The sequence below is a fragment of the Hyperoodon ampullatus genome (genome assembly GCF_949752795.1).
Source record: "Hyperoodon ampullatus genome assembly, chromosome: 9".
Taxonomy (NCBI): Eukaryota; Metazoa; Chordata; class Mammalia; order Artiodactyla; family Ziphiidae; genus Hyperoodon; species Hyperoodon ampullatus.
Genome location: NC_136922.1, coordinates 15,559,054 through 15,577,363, shown reverse-complemented (window position 1 = coordinate 15,577,363; position 18,310 = coordinate 15,559,054). Strand labels below are relative to the sequence as shown.

Genomic DNA, 18,310 nt, shown 5'->3' with positions numbered 1-18,310 from the left:
CATGAAGGCTTTACAGCATTGTCTTATCTTATACAGTTACAATAGGAACAGGATTCCTAACAAACAATAGGATGATAAACGCTTGTTGAAGGAACAAAGGAACAAATCAATGGTCAGGGACAGCTGAGTATTTTTAAGGACGAATTGGAATTTACCAGGTGTTGGAGAACACAGATAAAGAAAGCAATGCATGCAAAGGAATGGGGGGAGGAGGTGTTAAATATCATGGTTTGTTAAGAAACTGCTGTAATTATGAAGGAGGAGTGAAGAGTCTTGAGGTAGGCCAGAGCCAAGATATGCGGGGCCTTGTGTACCATGCTAAGAAGCTTAGATAGGAGATGCTTTAACATTATGTTAAAATAAATGGGTGGGAATGGAAAAGCTCGAATTCTGGAGAAGTCCAGAATAAACACAAAATTATAGAAAAGATGGCGGCACTAACATTTTCAGACAGGTTCCAGCTGACTGTCATGTAAGGTCTACCCAGTTATTAAACTCCATCCTGAAACTATTATCTGTGCAATTAAAGCTAAGAAGTCTCTCCTTACATACCTCACTTTCAGTCTGGACAACAGTCCTACCAGAGAGGTAATGACATCCCCTTTCACCATGAGAAAAACTAAGGCTTGGAGCACTTGCCCATAGCAACACAGTGAAGCAATGGCAAAGCAAGGATGTGAAGGCAGGTCTACTTAGCTGCCCAGTTCCCACTCTTTTCTGTTGCACCTCCCAACTCAATTAGGTTTGACTGAGTTTTTCAGCAGATGGTCGAGAATAATAATTGCCAATAAAAAGAATTGTCAATAATAACTATAGTGCCTGAACTAAGATTAAGATAAAACTGAGTTAAGTTCCTAGAAGATAAGACCACTATAAATCTGTCACATACACAGATTTCTTGAATAAGCAATACAAAATACCTATTATGTTCTTGCCCACTATGGACACTGAACTAGAGCTGTGTGAATCATCCATATTATTGTGGCAAAAAAAAAAAAAAAAAAACCTTTGGGACTCTTTGGAGATACTGCCCCACACCATCAGGATTCTCATTCCAGTCCCACCACCTTTAATTGCCTTCTATGTCAGCGTATCCCCTCTTCAGGGGAAGACTCTGGCTTCAAAAGCAATCTGGAAGGGTTTCTGAGGTGCTCATAGCTTTCCAAGGATCATGACTAAAGGGTGGAAGGAAAACAGGAGTGCTTTTTATGTTCTAAATGGTAATGGACACATTCATTTCTCCCAAAGAGCTACCAGGTCCAACTTCACATCTATACCATAGACGTGAAGCACACAAGAACCACAGCATTTAGCTAGAAAGTATAGCCTGCTCCGCCTCTGACCCTTCTGACCTTTCTTCATCAGGATCAGCCTCCGCCTCTAGCTCTCTTCACCCGTATCCTGCCCACTCACCCCCAGCCCAGTGACTCCTAACCACCACTCTGTCCCTCTACGATATTGATGCCATTATCTCCCCACTTCCATTCAGCTTGACATCATCCAGAATGTGGATCTACGTGCCCTTGATTTCTGGTTTCTTTTTGGCTGCGGAGTGGGGTCCCTCTGAAGGTGCTCACCAGAGCCATTATTCTGCTTGTTCTCCCATCTCTCCCCCAGATGTAGCTATCAAGACATGGCTGTTTTTCCCATTGTCCAAGGACCAATTCATGAAATAGGCCTGGCTTACCTCTGGTTTTCCACCGACTGGCAAAGGGGTATCTTGAGGTCTGACGGAGGGGTGGAGTCACTGAAAGCCAACCTTGTGCAAGGGTGGTAGAGGTTATCTACCATGACTGGGGAGGGGCTGGGAAATATTCTGCACACCTGCTTCCCTCCTGGTTTCAAGTTACCACCAATTAAAGAAAAATACTAGCACTGCTTATGAGCATCTTGGTTCAAATTAGTTTCCCACAGAAGGGGAAGACCCCTGAAAGACTAGAACACTGAATGGATAAATGCTGAGACATGCAAAGGTCATGGCCATCGACACTTCTCAGGGGAGTGGGGCAGGCAAAATGGAGGAGCCCAGGTAGCTGGGAGCCAGGTGGTGACACTCAGTGCTGCGCTGCAGGTTGCAGATGGGTGGAGCTCAGAGGGGTTAGGGGAATGGGTAATGCGCATGACTATCCCTAATTCCTAGAAGTATCAAAATGTTATTAATAAATCAGAATAGCTAAAATAGAAAAACTGAACTTCAGAAATTAATCCCAGGACTAAATTTCTGCTCAGAAAAAAAAAAAGCAGAGAAAGACAAACGTGTATGTCTAAGTCACAGGACCAAGATATGTAGGCATATGTATGTATGTGCATGTGTCTATGTATGTAATTTATATGTAATAGAGGGCAAAAAGAACACATCATAGGAAAGGAAGCAAGACTGGAAATATACACAAACAAGACTTAAAGTTCAAAAATTATTAGGAGGAAAAGTACCTGAGAATGAATTTCAATCCCCCAAAAGCCACTGATGCCCTAAGAAACCCAGAGAAAAATTTGAGGCATGAAGATAAAACAGAACATGAAAAGGTGTACCTTAATGAGGGTGTAATATTTGAAATTGGAATTGATTCTAGGAACCAAGAAAAAGTTTTCCAAGAATTTCTGGGGAAAAGGTAACATGTTCAGGTGTTTTTTTTTTTTAAGTTAAGAAAAATCACTGTTGAATTCCTAACTAAAGTAGGTCATTCTCAAGAATCCCAGAAATGATGAACTGGAGAATGACATTAATTTATGAGTATCTGGAGCTTTTCTCAGCAGAGGCACTATTGGGGTGGTCGATTTAGTGATTTTTTGTTGTGCCACATGGCACGTGGGATCTTAAGTTCCCTCTGCTTTGGAAGCATGGAGTCTTAACCACTGGGCCGCCAGGGAAGTCCCTGGTTACATGTGGAATATGAGGCAGTAGCTTTTGGGAGCAGTGATGGCAGCTAGGGGAAAACCACAAGACTGGAATGCTGGCCCTCAAGCTCTCTCGCTCTAAATTCTGGAAAGATTTCTTAAGCCACCCTGACGCCGGCCCTCGAGCACTCCCCTTGTAGTCAGCGCTTGGGCATGAGGTGGTGGCATTTCCCAGGCTGTGGCAGGATGGCCAGGGCTCAGGCCTTTGATCCACTAAAGAGCCAGGGCATGGTCATCCTCAGGGAAGGAAGCTTCATAGAGATGTAGTTATATCTGCCATCATTGTCACTGGCCAAAAAAATTAGACTGTGACTTAGCAGAGAGAAAATGTGCAGCGCAAAAGGAAGAAAAAAAAAAGCACTTTCAGGATCTTTCTTAAAGAAGTGAACTAATGAGTTTCTGTGAACAACTTGATGAAAATATGAGTAAAGTAACAAAATAGCAGCATCTTCTTTTTTTTTTTTTTCTGTCCATGGCAGCATCTGCCAGAAATAGAATGCACAGTACCCGAATCATCTTCATCCTAAATTGGCTAGGTTGGGGAATTCCCTGTCAGTCCAGTGGTTAGGACTCCATGCTTCCACTGATATGGGGGCCAGTGTTCAATCCCTGGCTGGGGAAATAAGATCCCGCAAGCTGCTCAGCATGGCCTAATAATAATAATAATGCTGGCTAGGTTGCATACCTCAAGGATTAAAGCTCTTCTTGAAGACAGCCTTTGCAAGAGACCTAAGGTGTCAAGAGACACTAACGTGGGATAGATCTTGTGTAAACGTCCCAACCATATGGTTGGTAGTTGGCAAACAAGGACAAAAATCCTTGCTATGCACAGCAATGAGTAAGCCAACCCCCGCCTTCACGTACAAGTTCTTTTGATGATGGAAAGTACTATATAGGTAGTGGGATATAACACCTGGAATTGAGTGTGGAGAGGTGGGAGAGGGAATAGAAATGAGAAGCAAGGAGGACAAGCAGCTTGGGGTTAGAGGAGGCTCAGAAAGAATAGCAAAGGTGGTCTCACAGTCATAACAAAGTTCACAGGGTCTCAAATGCTGGAGGTCAAGCCAGAGGCTGGGGCAGAAACACCACACTGTGGTCAGAGAAGGTCAATAGAAAGGACGTTGGAGGAAGCTAGGGAATGGGGTGGGAAAAGAAATGGGTGTCAAAGAGAGATCACGTGGGGTCAGAAATTGAGGCCAGCATCTGATTCCTGGTTATAACTTGAGCTCTGCAAACATGCTAAAACTCCCTTGAGCTTTGGAAAAGCACCATGTAACAAGGTACAATCTAGTTTGAGATAATTCAATTAATAACTGTGATACAGAACCAAGATTAGAGGGCAAAATGCTAACAGTTAGTTGGAAGGTTCTTCAATTCTGTTCACACTGGACAAAAGAGAAGCTGCATGTTGTAGAAGAAACAGCAAAGTCTGAAAACAGAAGTTGCATTTTTGACAGTGCACTAGCTGTATGACCTGAGGAAAAGATTCTTGGATTTTTATGGAGACTTTTATGTGCTATTTATTATCTTCTCATTTGTAAGAAGATGACAAGAATAATAATAGTAATTGCCTCAAAGAATTGTGAGGGCTAAATAGATAATGTGCATAAAAAAACTTTTGCAAAACTGATCTTTTAACTGTAGTAAAAAGGATTGAGATAAGAACCAAGAAATTAACAACCCTGTGCAGAAAATGCAAAGAGTTAGAATAAGAACTACCATTTAGTGAATGCTTGTAGTGTGCTAGATGCTTTGAAGCAATGCTAGATGCTTTGAAGCAATGCTAGAGGCTGTGAAAACATTCTCATTTAATATTCACCATCCCCTTGTAACGAGTATTATTATTCCAAGTATACAAATGAAGCTCAAAAAGGTTAAGTAAATCGAGTAGTTTCCTCAACTACAAATGATAAAACTCTATTTAATTCCCAGAAATAATAAGAAAATGGGCAATATCCTTGAATTTCACAAATTAAAAACATTTTATAATGTATTACAAAAATTCTGATGGGTCAAATGGAACAGCCTTGACTAGAGCTAGGGGCAATGACTAGACTTTAAATCTAACCTGTCCCAGTACCCCCAGTGCCATAACTTTGGAAACATTGCTGAAAAAAATTTTTTTTAAATAAATTCCTTTCTTGAGATCTCGCTTTACAAGTCAAAAATGCACTCACTGGTTAGTAAACTGAGTCAATTTCTATTGCTTTTTGGCAATCTTTTAAAAAATAAATCAATCAAAGCCCTTGTTTACTTACCCAGCGAAGCTGTGTCCAGCTCCTTGCAGTAAAAAGCGATTATCACAGGAGCAAAACACAATCTAGGTCCCTTAATCCAGCCTCTTTTGATCTCAAAAGGTGGTAACATTCAGTTCAGAGCTCACTCATCTGTAAATTGCATCACATTATCTCCGAGTTATTTAAGAAGCAAGCTCTGTTTGGTTTCAGGCATTTTTAACCTGCTAAAGGCAAGAAGGGTTTGCCACATAGTTCCAAAGGTCTTCCACTTACCACAACGGTCAGAGAAAGCAGAATGATTGAACCCATCGGGAATCAGTACGTCGTGGCCAGGCCAGTGTATTCCGCAAATGCTTTTGGGGAAGAACATAAGAAGAAACACAGACATCGTAAGACACTTCTGGATCATCTCAAAAAGTGGTTCCGGTAAGATATTTTTTTAAGGTACTGGCATTAGGAGTAAATGAAGCACTTTCTCTGACATTTTTAAGCTTCCAAGCTCTTCTTTCTAGCCCACAGTCTCCAAAGTCTTTTTTTTTTTAAACATATTTATAATTGGCTACTTATTAAAGATTTAAAATGTTTCTTTTTTCAAATATTTTTCCCCCCTCTCCAAAGTCTTTTTATCTTTGGTTTCCAAACCTCCTACTTCCTGCCAGGGCTAGAAAAGTAGTCTCTGAAATGAACACCAATCTCGGCTCTCAACACAATCTCTCCATATCAGAGAACTGATACATGAGGACAGAGGAAAATTCTCCATCAAAGTGTTGTAAAGTCAAGCTGAGGATGACAAATAATTTCTATTGTTTCTAAAGAAAAGCAACATTTTTCTTAAAAAAAAAAATCCTTTGGTGGTGGTCAGTCCTTTGGCGGCAGTTGATATGGGTAAGGAGGTGAATGTTAGTGGGAAAGTTAGTGAAATGATAATATATTATTATCTTTCCCAATTTTCCATTTACAATAGGTACTAAACTTAAAATTGGACATTAATAACTGAACAGTGGCTTTCAATGTTTTCAGCTGTTCTGCACAAAAGGCCAAGAGAATTGCCCTCTCTTTGTTCCCCATAGCATCTTGGTTGCCAGCGTATCACATAAAGGAATGGCTCCTCAGTGACATTGTTTCTGGAATCAGCACAGGGCTGGTGGCTGTACTGCAAGGTAACTTTTTTTTGTTTTTGAGATAAAATTCATGTATCATAAAATTCACCCTTTTAATGTGCACAATTCAGGGTTTTTTGTGTATTCACGAGGTTGTGCAACTATCACCACTAACTAATTGCAAGACCTTTTCACTACAACCATCCCCCAAAATCTCTTGCAATCACTTCCCATCTGCCCCTCCATCCATCCCTCAGCAACAACTTTCTGTCTCAATGGATTTACCTATTCTGAGCATTTCATGCAAACAGTCACAGAACATGTCGTCTTTTGTGTCTGGTTTCTTTCACTTAGCATCATGTTTGCAAGTTTCATCCATGATGTACGGATACTTCATTCCTTTTTATGGGTGAATAATATTCTACTGTATAGATATACCACAATTTGTTTGTCCATTCATGAGTTGATGGACATTTGCGTTGTTTCCACGCTGTGGCTTTTATGAATACTATTATGAACACTTGTACACAAGTTTTTGTGTGAACATGTTTCATTTCTCTTGGGTATATACCTAGGAGTGTAATTGCTGTGTCATATAATAACCCACTAGCAATGGTGAGGGTTCAAATTTCTCCACAACCTGATTGTCTGCCTTTGTTATTTTAGCCATGCTAGTGAGCATGAAATGGTCTCTCTTTGTGGTTTTGATTTGCATTCTCCCAAGGACTAATGATGTTGAGCATCTTTTCATGTTCTTACTGACCATTTGTACATCTTCGGAGAAATGTCTGTGTAAATCTTTTGCACATTTAAAAATTAGGTTATGTGTCTTTTTATTGTTGAATTGCAAAAGTTAATTATATAATTCTGGATAATAGACCCTTATCCAAGATATGATTTGCAAATAATTTCTCCCTTTCTGTAGGCTGTCATTTCACTTTTTTGATAGTATCCTTTGAAGCACACATTTTTACATTTTAATGGGGCCCTGTTTATCTGTTTTTAATTTGCTTGCTTATGCTATAGGTGTCACTTCTAAGAAACCCATGCCTGATCCAAGGTCACAAAGGTTTACACCTAAGTTTTCTTCTGAGAGTTTTATAGCTTTAGCTCTTACATTTACACCGTTGATACATTTGAGTTAATAAAATAATTTTTAAGGTACAATCTTAAATCCTTGAAGAACCTAATGAAAACTTCTATGATCCCTTTGCATGAAATAAGCACACTGATGCTTGTGTATTTACAGGTTTAGCATTTGCTCTGCTGGTCACCGTCCCCCCAAGCTATGGGTTGTATGCAGCCTTTTTCCCAGTCATAATCTACTTTTTCTTGGGCACTTCTAGACACATATCAGTGGGTAAGTGAACTACTGGGCTAATTAATGCTCACATTGCTTTTCTTTATGAATGCCATTAGCCACACATTGTATCAATTCCAAATTGTGCAGAATCCAGGAGAGGAGTCATAGTTTCTTGTTAGAATTAGGACTGGGGCTTGGGGAAGTAGACCAGAACTCCAGACACCAGTCTTTTTATATGTTACATTATGGCTGAAAGACAACTGTGCTATAGGGAGACATAATGACTACAACTCACCCTCTCTTTATTAGGTCCATTTCCAGTTCTTAGTATGATGGTGGGAGCAGTAGTTGTGAGATTAACCCCAATAGCCGATACAGCTGATCTGACAGTCACTAATAGCTCAGTGGCTAATGATTCATCACTAGATGAGCATAAGGTGATGGTGGCTGCAACGGTCACAATTCTTTCTGGAATCATCCAGGTGAGTACTTTGTCACAGAATCTACCCTCCCCAATTTATGTGTCCTGACTGGTACACATCTTTGTGGTTTTTCTCCTTCCTGCCACCCCTCCCGACTCTTCCCGTTAGTTTACATGCCTCCTTCAGTGGCCCATTGGAAATAATTTAAGAAGAGTCACTCACCACAGCCAGAAGTGAAAGGGCAGATCTACTTTGCAAAGATGATTGAATGTGGGTCTAGAGAGAAGGAAAAATAAGAGTGGGGAGGCACATGTGGTGACAAGTGAAATGCTGGATTCAATAATATACCTGGGAATTTATATACTCACTAAACAGAACTCTATACAATAGCAAAACTGGCAGCTAGGGAATTTTTTTCTTTCTAATTCCTCATTGACTATAGTCTATTTGGAAGGGACGGGCACTTAGTGCTTTGAATAGTCCGTGTCAAAGATATGGAGAAAGCTGAAAAGGATTATGGAGGGGTTTAAAGCCTCACTCCCAAGCCACACCCCTGTCACCATGCCTGGATTATAAAAATGTCCCTATCCTCCAGATGTTAGATAGTGAAAATGTCAGACTCCTCAAGATGTTGCCTAAGTTTACGGCTAATGATATTTTTAGTTAAGACCATTCCTTAAAGAAAAAGAAAAAAAGAGTCAATTCAAACCAAGACATTAGTGGTGGGTCTTCTTGACCAACAATGGGGTCAGTTCAACAATGGGGTCTGAGTGCATCTCTGATCCTAGTGCCTTTGCAAACTCACAGCTCAGTTTGCATTCGGGGACAGGAGTGGAGAGGTAGGCCAAGCATCTATCCATTTACTTTCTTGCAAAATCCTGATGTTTTGGGGGAATGAACCACTTTTGCCCTCATTTAAAATCAAGCACTTTTGATGTCATGAGCAGTTACATATTTCCTAACGAAAGTCAAGCAACTTGTTTGAGGGAATCTGAATGGATGCTCACCCATGCATGCGACAGCAGCTGTAAAGGTTAACTGAAAATTCCCTGGGAAAATTTATGAGGGCTGATGCTAGATAAGATTCTGCTATGAAAGGTTTATGGGTGAGTCTCCTAAAGATACCGCGCCTTCAAAAGAGGGAAGAGAAGAAACCTGTTAGTTCTTGGGGGTATACTGGACTGATGTGTTATTTGAACACCATGTAACATTCCACCTTGGTGGGGGGTGTTGGGATGGGGGAGGGAAGCAGAGGGTGGTACCTTGCATGGGAGGTTTTCCAGGAGGCAACAACACTTGCTTCTTCAAGACACAGGAGTGGAGGCTGAACCTCCACATTTTGAATCATTACAGCAGCTGATCCTTCAGTCTGCCGAGGTGTTCTCTGAATCTACACTAAGGCTCTGCTCTCTCTTTGCAGTTGCTCATGGGGGTTCTGCAGCTGGGCTTCGTGGTGATTTATCTGTCCGAATCCTTAATCAGTGGCTTCACCACAGCTGCCGCTGTTCACGTTTTGGTTTCCCAGCTCAAATTTATTCTTCAGCTGACAGTCCCAGCACATGCTGATCCATTTTCAATTTTCAAAGTAAGTATTCCTTTTGCTTAAAAAATATGGAAATACACGAAATTCACTATCATGTTTCCAGAAGAACTTTCCTTTCCTGCCTTTGCTGCAGGACTTACCTATAACTTCCAAGAAATCAACGGGCTGTGAAATGTACTCACATTAAGAAAAAGTGGCAGGGAGAACAATGCTGAAAATCTACCACAGCCACCATATACCACATCAGCTGATGTGAATAACAGAAATTAACTACCACTTCTCTTAGATTTGAGTCTTCAGTATTTTTTAAAAAACATCGATGCCCATTATTAAAAGTTTGTCCCAAGTTTTAAAATCTTTCTCAAAATCTTATTTTGAAAGAAATGTGCTGATTGAGGGGAAGTGCTTCCCTATTTCTAAAGAGCAGGTCTTTTTCTTTTAGAATTGAAGTTCTTCTGACTCTTATGCATCCCTGTTTATAAAACAAAAGGAAATTGGCTAATATGTAAATAGAACAGTGGTTCTTTCTTCTCTCCTCTGAAGGATGTTCTGTAGAACAGAGAGTGTTCTTAGTGCCTCTGAATTTATGTATTTTTGTCCTCATTCTTTTTTTCTTTCTGAGGCTAGCTACAGGTTTGTCTCTTTTATCTTTTCAAAAATCCAGCTTTTAGTTCCATCCATCTTTTCTATTGTCTTTTTAGTCTGTGTTTCATGTCTTTCCACTCTGATCCTTGTTATTTCCTTCCTTTTACTGACTTTGGGCTTGTTAGTGCTTCTGTCAAGACAGTCTTTGGGAGTCAGAGACAAACTCCCTCCAAATTGGAACCAGCCCTCTCTCACTCCCATCCAGAGCTATTCCAGAAGTGGAGTCTTTTGGGAACCATTTGGGATCCAGTTTGGACCTGCTTGAGCTGTCTGGATCCCACAGATATGGCACCCAACTGGCTTCAAGAATTACACAGCTAGCCAGGAAACTAGTTTCCAAAAGTGACAGAGAGAGTCAACGAAGAAATATGAGGGGTCTGAACATTAAAAAAAAAAAAGCCAGGAATTAAGGGGATACATGCTAAGAAAAACTACCAGAGGTCAAAGGTTATTCCCTGGACAGAGCAGTAGTGTTGATTGTGAAATAAAAAAGATGGCAGGGCTTCCCTGGTGGCACAGTGGTTGAGAGTCTGCCTGCTGATGCAGGGGACACAGGATCGTGCCCCGGTCCGGGAAGATCCCACATGCCGTGCAGTGGCTGGGCCCGTGAGCCATGGCAGCTGAGCTTGCATGTCCGGAGCCTGTGCTCCGCAGCGGTAGAGGCCACAACAGTGAGAGGCCCATGTACCGCAAAAAAAAAAAAAAGATGGCAACGAGACCTAAGAGCAGAAGAGACCAGTTATAAAAATGTGAAAAACATCCAAGAAAATTCAACACTAGACGAAGAGCATCCCTAGACCAGTGTGGTGACAATGCTGTGCTGACTTAGCCTTCTCATATCTCCATGTTGGTCTCTACAATTACTCGTGGCTAACATGAGCAGAACAGGGAATTGCTATCAATCTTTCAGTCGTTTCACGTCTGTTTACTTTTATCTATTTGGAATTAATTAAGTGTTATATCCAAATTACACATTAATGTAGCACTTGGGTGTTTTTTACTTTTATACTTTAGGTACTAATTTCCATATTCTCACAAATAGAGAAGACTAATATTGCAGACCTTGTGACATCCTTGGTTATCCTGTTGGTGGTATTTGTGGTTAAAGAAATAAATCAGCGCTACAAAGCCAAACTTCCAGTGCCCATTCCAATTGAACTCATCATGGTAACTGATCGTCTCAAGACTTTCTTTCATAATTCGTTAGTCTTGTGTTTTTATGTCTAAAGCCCTTCACCGTCTGTAGATCAGGAGGTTTTAGTGGGACCGGCAACCTCTCTGCAGTTTCTGGGTATCATATTTAGTATGGTTTTCTCTTTATTCAGAATTTAATAACTTGCTTTGATGATTTGGGGTTTATTCTTTCCATGTAAGACAAGGATGGGGCAGAGAGCAGACCTCTGAGAATCCTAGTGAGAGACCCATTGGAATGGAGCTGTGGTTCTCAGCTTTGGTGGTACATTAGAATTGCCTTGGGACTTTTCAAAAAGTAGCCAAACCTGAGCTTGAGATTCTTATCTAATAAGTCAAGGGGTGGCTTTTGGCAATGGTATTTTTTTTTTCAAAGCAAGACTCTTAGTTACATCTTCCATTTCTAACTTGGGCAATTTGCAACTTTGCAGACTGTGATCGCAACAGGTGTGTCCTATGGCTTTGACTTCAAAAACAGGTTTAACGTGGCCGTGGTTGGGGAGATGAAAAGTGGGTAAGTGTCTCTCTTATTATGGCATCTCCAAGCACTAATTAGAGAGTAAGCAGTAGTGACGAATGACTCCAAGTTGAAATGCATGAACCCAGCTCAGAACCCTCCCTGTATCTGGCATCCATCATGCATCCAGGAAGAGGGCTCACTTCTCTCCTTCTAGGAGGGAGTCACAAAGGACACAGGGTCTACAGTTCTTAACATCAGGAAGTTTCTCTGTGTGGAAGAACTCACAGACCAGAAGAGAAGGGGCTCACATGCAAGAAAAGTGAGACAGTGAAAGTAGAAAAATAGGCAAAGTAAACTTGCTCCTCCCCTTAAAAGGAACCGAGGGAAACCAGATTTCCTTGGCCATAAATTACTATAAACAATATGTAGTGTTTTGTTTGAGGTTACTGGAGCCAAGTTCCGACAGTTCAAAGGAGACACTGAAGGCATACCTGCCACACGCTGCTTGAGCAATACAGATGGGCACACTTTGTCCTTTCTCAAGATCAAATTCAAGACAAGCCCAGAGCAACTCTTAGCGCTGCAGAAGGATGGGAGGCGCAGCTTGTACAAGGAATTTGAAAACGTATTCCATTGCATTTATTGGATTGAGGAGGGAGATCCAGTTTCGTGCTCTTTCCTCTCTCTGCCCTCTGGCCATAGCATCAATTTCTTCCAACTCGCTTACCAAGGAAAGGTGGTATTCCTGTAAAAAAAGAAAAAAACAACCCTCCCTTCCTCCCCATGCTTAGGAGTATTTGAGAATTATTCCAGGAATGGGCATTTATATGCATTGCATTGTTGGCTTAAAACTAACTAAATTCTATTAAAAGCAAATATATATTTTTAAGCAAAAAATATTTTTATCGTCAGATAAAATTGTGTTACACTTGTAATATTTGGATCACAAATATCACTTTTAAATTGTAGAAATTAGGCTGAAGCTTAAAGACTATTTCTAATGTTTCTCTCTACTCTGCAACTTTCAAGTGATTATGCTTTATGTAAACATCTTGGGAGACACAAACTAGATAGATAAGCAGATACAAAATTAAAGAGGATCTTGCCAGAATGGTTTTGAAATAAAAGGTAAGAACACTGAGTTACGGTCTTAGAGACATTACTTAGTAAATATATTTTAAATGTCAGTGGACCTCCCTCCATACTGCGTGTGGGTGGGGAAAGGGGTAACTCACATTTATGGGTCATGACACTCTACAGAGAGGCAGTGTAGCCCAGTAAGCAAACTCATGCTTTCTAGAGGCAGAGTGCCTAGGATTTACTTCAGACTCACTTCCTGATCTTGGGCAAATAAACTTTGTGCCTTAACGTCTTGGGCTGTAAAAATGGGGCTAAAAATAGCATAGGTTATTACATAGGTTCTTGTAAGGATTAAGTGAGTTAATATGTGTGATGTCCTGAAGTGCCTGGCCTACTGTAAGTGTTCAAACTGCATTACTGCTGTTCCTAATTTAGCACCTAAATTAGGTACTAGGCACTTTACACGCTTTTTTTTTTAAAATTAATTGATTGATTTTATTTTTGGCTGTGTTGGGTCTTTGTTGCTGTGCTTGGGCTTTCTCTAGTTGCAGCGAACGGGTGCTACTCTTCTTTGCAGTGCGCGGGCTTCTCATTGCAGTGGCTTCTCTTGTTACGGAGCACGGGCTCTTAGGCACGCAGGCTCCATAGTTGTGGCTTGCGGGCTCTAGAGCGTGGGCTTCAGTAGTTGTGACGCACGGGCTTAGTTGCTCCGCGGCATGTGGGATCTTCCCAGACCAGGGCGCGAACCAGTGTCCCCTGCATTGGCAGGCGGATTCTTAACCACTGTGCCACCAGGGAAGCCCCTACATGCTTTTTACAGTCCCATTTTTTCTGAGTGATAATCGAGTGAGCATTTTCAATTTCTGATGATTGCAAATAGTAGATAACTGGAAGGTAACGATTGCTAATTATTGCTAATCTGTTATTAATGAATATGACACCTTAGAAGTGACTTTGTGAAGCCACATACACTGAATGCAAATAACTTGGCTGAAGGAAAGAGATCATTGAAATAGTAAAGGAAACACAAAGGATATATTCAGATTCCAGAGGGACCCTGTAATAGTAGCTTACAGGTACTTTGTACTTTACAGTGTGTCAACAGTAGTCACATTCATTATTTATTTGACCCTCCCACAAAAATTATGAAGAAAAGAGATCAAGTGTTATTATCATCACTTTACAAATGAGGAACCTGGGTAAGTAGCAGAGCCAGGAAATGAATCAAGTTTTCAGACTGTAAATCTCCATCACACCACTCTGCCTATGGTGATTAGAGGCTAGAAAAAAAGAATAATAGCAGGCTTCTGGTTATTTTGGTATAAAATGCAGATTATAATTGTAGCACTGGTTTTAGATTATATATAATATTCCAAGCTAACTTTCTGATTTATGAAAGCTGCAGAATATGAAATAATAGTACTTCTTCAAAATTAGAGCTAAAAATTTATTAACATTCACAAAACATGAATAGCAATTTAAAAAGAGTTGAATGGACCCAATTAACTTACCTCCAATAAGTTTTAGGTCAGAAACAGATGTTTATAGGAGCTGAGCATTTTAGTAAATTGATGTTGAGTTTGGGATATTTGGACTTTATAATACAATTAGTAAATATTATTTAACTGCTCTAAGTTCATGAGGCACAGGCACAGGAGTATCCTCTGTGACTTGAATGTTTCCCTGACACTATCTCACTTTAAATGGAAACCCGCCCTCCATCAGGGCCACAGTTGGCTCTAGAAGTTCTGTGGAGTGCGGGCCAGAGTCTAACGCCCGTCTGTTTGCTAAGGGTTTTCCATGAAAGGTTACCATTATCAGTGAAGGGAAGAATTTCTTGCTTTCCTTCTCTCAGAATTGCGTTTGCTCAAAGAGCCTTCATCCATGGATAGCTATTGGAGGCATAATGGGTGATACTTTGCAACCCAATGTAACAATACAAGTGGGACCTGAGACATTTTGCACAAAGCTTATATTGATCTAGGTGTACACTATAGTGTGGCTATGCTAGCAAAATCATACCAGATTTATCACCATCACTGGACTAGAATTACACTCATATCAAATACAGGCAGCATTGCTTTTCAACAGTAAGATAAAAGATTCCAAGGTTTTCAGTGGTGCTAAATTCTTGCTAGTCATACTCCAAAGGCACAACTCAGCCTAGATTGCATTCATTCATTCGCTGACTTGCCCAACAATTACTGACCACCTGACATATGCTGTGAAGGACCATTGTTGGTCCTGGTCATAGAATAATGAACCGGTTACAGTCCCTGCTCTGGGTCTGGATGGAGAGTTGGGGGAGAGAAGGGCAGGGATGGAAACAGGAGGCATCAAGAACTGGGGAAGCATAGAGAATCTTGCCTAACCCTGACCTTGGGGGTGAAGAAAGACTTTCTGGGGGGAAGGATAGGGATGAGGGGAATGGTTCAGGGAGAGGCAACAGCAAGTTAGAAGCTGTCCAGGTGAGAGATGATGGGTGATGAGAAACAAAGAAAGCTTGGTATAGCTGGAGTATAAATTCTGGGAAAATGGTAGTAATTAAGCAAGATGTGGAGGAGAGGTAATTGGGACCTTGCTAAGGAATTTGGACTTCTCCTGAGAACAAATGGATACCGTTGAAGGTTTATAAGCAGGTTGGTGACACTCTGACTTGCTTAATTTCAATTTCAGGTTTCAGGCCCCTATCACACCTAATGTGCAGACTTTCCGAGATACCATCGGAGACTGCTTTGGCATTGCCATTGTTGGCTTTGCAGTGGCCTTCTCTGTGGCCAGCGTCTATTCCCTCAAATATGATTATCCCATTGATGGCAATCAGGTAAGTATAAGCCGACGCTGGGTCTAATTAGGCAACTTTATATACTATTCTGCATGCATAATATCAATGGTGCCGCATCTAAAGAAGATTCTTCCTTGTTCTCCCATCAGGAGTTAATCGCCTTGGGAGTGAGTAACATATTCGGTGGATTGTTCAGAGGATTTGCAGCAAGTACAGCCCTCTCCAGATCAGGGGTCCAGGAGAGTACAGGAGGCAAAACCCAGGTACTGGAGGATCTTTGCTGTGAGAGTCATCCTAGCATGAGTCACTGGGGATGCGGAGCCCGGGGGGAAAGTTGAGTTTGTGATGAGAATGTTCTCATCTTCACAGATTGCTGGCCTTCTCTCTGCTGTCATCGTGCTGATTGTCATCCTAGCCATTGGATTTCTTCTGGAGCCTCTGCAAAAGGTTGCACTCCTCTCTCGGACTGACACCTCTCTCCTTTGGGTGATGAATCAAGGACGCTGGTTCTTAAACTGAGGAAGCGCAAACTAAACTAGGGAAAATGAGTATCTACAAACTCTCAAGTACTCTTCTTAGCCAATACTCTATGGGCCAAAACTATTTCTTTTTCTCCTGGCACTATCTTATGAATGTTAGGAATGCAAATATCCAACAACTCTACCCTTGCAACTCATACTCTGCCTTATCAACTCTCCTCTTCAACTGCTATGTTTGTAGCCCCAGATATAATTAATGTTTACAAAGGAAGGCATCCTGGCACTGCAGCTTCGATATGGATTGACTAAAGTGTTTCTTAAAGGTTGAGGTCATCAGGGCCTCTATCGAATTCAGAGAATGGTGCTATCAGCCACACAACCTGTTCTTAGGAATACGCCCTGCAGCTCCCAGAGTTTGGTTTGACTCCAAGACCAAAGCTGTCAGATTGCTGGATGGGAGCAAACAGCTAGACTTTGACCTTGTACCTTCACCTCATGCTCCTCTGTCCATCTCTCCAGAACTGTAATTTTTGAGGGCGTAGTTTAATGCTTTGTCCACCGTGGCAGCATCCAGGTTACAAAAATAACAGCAGGCCCTAGAAAATACAGGATCTGTAGGAAACCAGGTGATGGTCAATACCTTGTTCTTTGTGGTGTTAATTTGACTTTGAGGGAGTACAGGGGGCACTGGCTCTAGTCCTGTAGATGTATTTCTAAGCGGCTCTGCTGCTTATTATCTGTGTGTTTTGGGCAGATTACTTAACCTCTCTGAATCTCAAGTTGCCCATTTGTAAAATAGGGAGGGAAATAGTCCCCACCTCACAGAGTTGTTGCAAAAATTGAATGAAATAATGCACGTGAAATATTTAGCCCAGGGTGTGGCACATGATAAAAACTTAATAAATAATAGCCTTTTTAAAAAATTTTATTTATTTTTGGCTGCATTGGGTCTTCGTTGCTGTGAAGGGGCTTTCTCTAGTTGTGGTGAGCAGGGGCTATTCTTCGTTGTGGTGCGTGGGCTTCTCCTTGCATGGGCTTCTTCTTGTGGTGGCTTCTCTTGTTGTGGAGCACGGGATCTAGGCACGTGGGCTTCAGTAGTTGAGGCATACGGGCTCAGTAGTTGTGGCTCGCAGGCTCTAGAGCACGGGCTCAGTAGTTGTGGTGCACAGGCCTAGTTGCTCCACGGCATGTGGGATCTTCCCGGACCAACGATCGTACCCGTGTTCCCCTCATTGGCAGGCGGATTCCTATCTGCCGCGCCACCAGGGAAGTCCCAATGCTAGCCTTTATTGTAAAGATTATTATTGTTGTTGTTATTCTTATGCTACAAACATTCTATTATACCTCTGACTACAAAGGACATAGAGATAGGACACAGCCCACCAAAGTCTGTTGGTTGTTATCTAGGCCTTTTTCCTTGTTGGCTGGTAGCTGGAACATGAGTTTTGTCCAAGGTTTCTGGAGTCCCAGTGCAGTTATCCCGAATGTGGCCAAGCAGTGCAAGGTACTCTTTGCTAAAATTATGTGTTCTTCCTATGCTAACCTACTGATTTCCAGAGGAATGGCATAAAATGGGTCAAAGAGTCACCACCAAAGAAATAAAGTGTATAAGAATGTATATCTCAATAAAAATAAATGCACACACAGCTCCCCGACATAGAGAATTCTGCCCTGTGTGCTTCCTCCCATGTGTATCCCTGGGATCTACCTCACCCACTTCAACTGGGAGAAACTAAAAAAACAATTGCCATTTAAAATCCTTTCTCGGGCTTCCCTGGTGGCACAGTGGTTAAGAATCTGCCTGCTAATGCAGGGGACACGGGTTCGAGCCCTGGTCCGGGAAGATCCCACATGCCGCGGAGCAACTAAGCCCGTGAGCCACAGCTACTGAGCCTGCGCGTCTGGAGCCTGTGCTCCGCAGCAAGAGAGGCCGCGACAGTGAGAGGCCCGTGTACCGCGATGATGAGTGGCCCCCGCTCGCTGCAACTAGGGAAAGCCCACGCACAGAAACGAAGACCCAACACAGCCAAAAATCAATAAATAAACAAATGTGGGGTTTAAAAAAAAAAGAATATTATTTAAAAAATAAAAAAATAAAATCCTTTCTCTTTCGTGAATAAACCACACCAATGACGCTGTCCAGGATGCTAATCAAAGGCCCTACTTT

General features: G+C 41.6%; 1 protein-coding gene across 1 annotated transcript in view; it reads left to right on the top strand.

Annotated features, from left to right (window-relative positions):
• Positions 1 to 5,430: 5,430 nt before the first annotated feature.
• The window catches only part of SLC26A3 (solute carrier family 26 member 3), a gene marked incomplete at both ends in the record, with an annotated part of 32,626 nt that continues 19,746 nt past the window's right edge, over positions 5,431 to 18,310 (top strand). Inside the window, 10 exons of the mRNA XM_079711247.1 lie at positions 5,431 to 5,561; positions 6,156 to 6,295; positions 7,485 to 7,595; positions 7,848 to 8,020; positions 9,381 to 9,545; positions 11,163 to 11,315; positions 11,771 to 11,853; positions 15,556 to 15,703; positions 15,814 to 15,927; positions 16,034 to 16,111. Of these exons, the coding sequence (XP_079567373.1) occupies positions 5,431 to 5,561; positions 6,156 to 6,295; positions 7,485 to 7,595; positions 7,848 to 8,020; positions 9,381 to 9,545; positions 11,163 to 11,315; positions 11,771 to 11,853; positions 15,556 to 15,703; positions 15,814 to 15,927; positions 16,034 to 16,111 (1,296 nt within the window). The remainder of the gene's footprint in view (positions 5,562 to 6,155; positions 6,296 to 7,484; positions 7,596 to 7,847; positions 8,021 to 9,380; positions 9,546 to 11,162; positions 11,316 to 11,770; positions 11,854 to 15,555; positions 15,704 to 15,813; positions 15,928 to 16,033; positions 16,112 to 18,310) is intronic.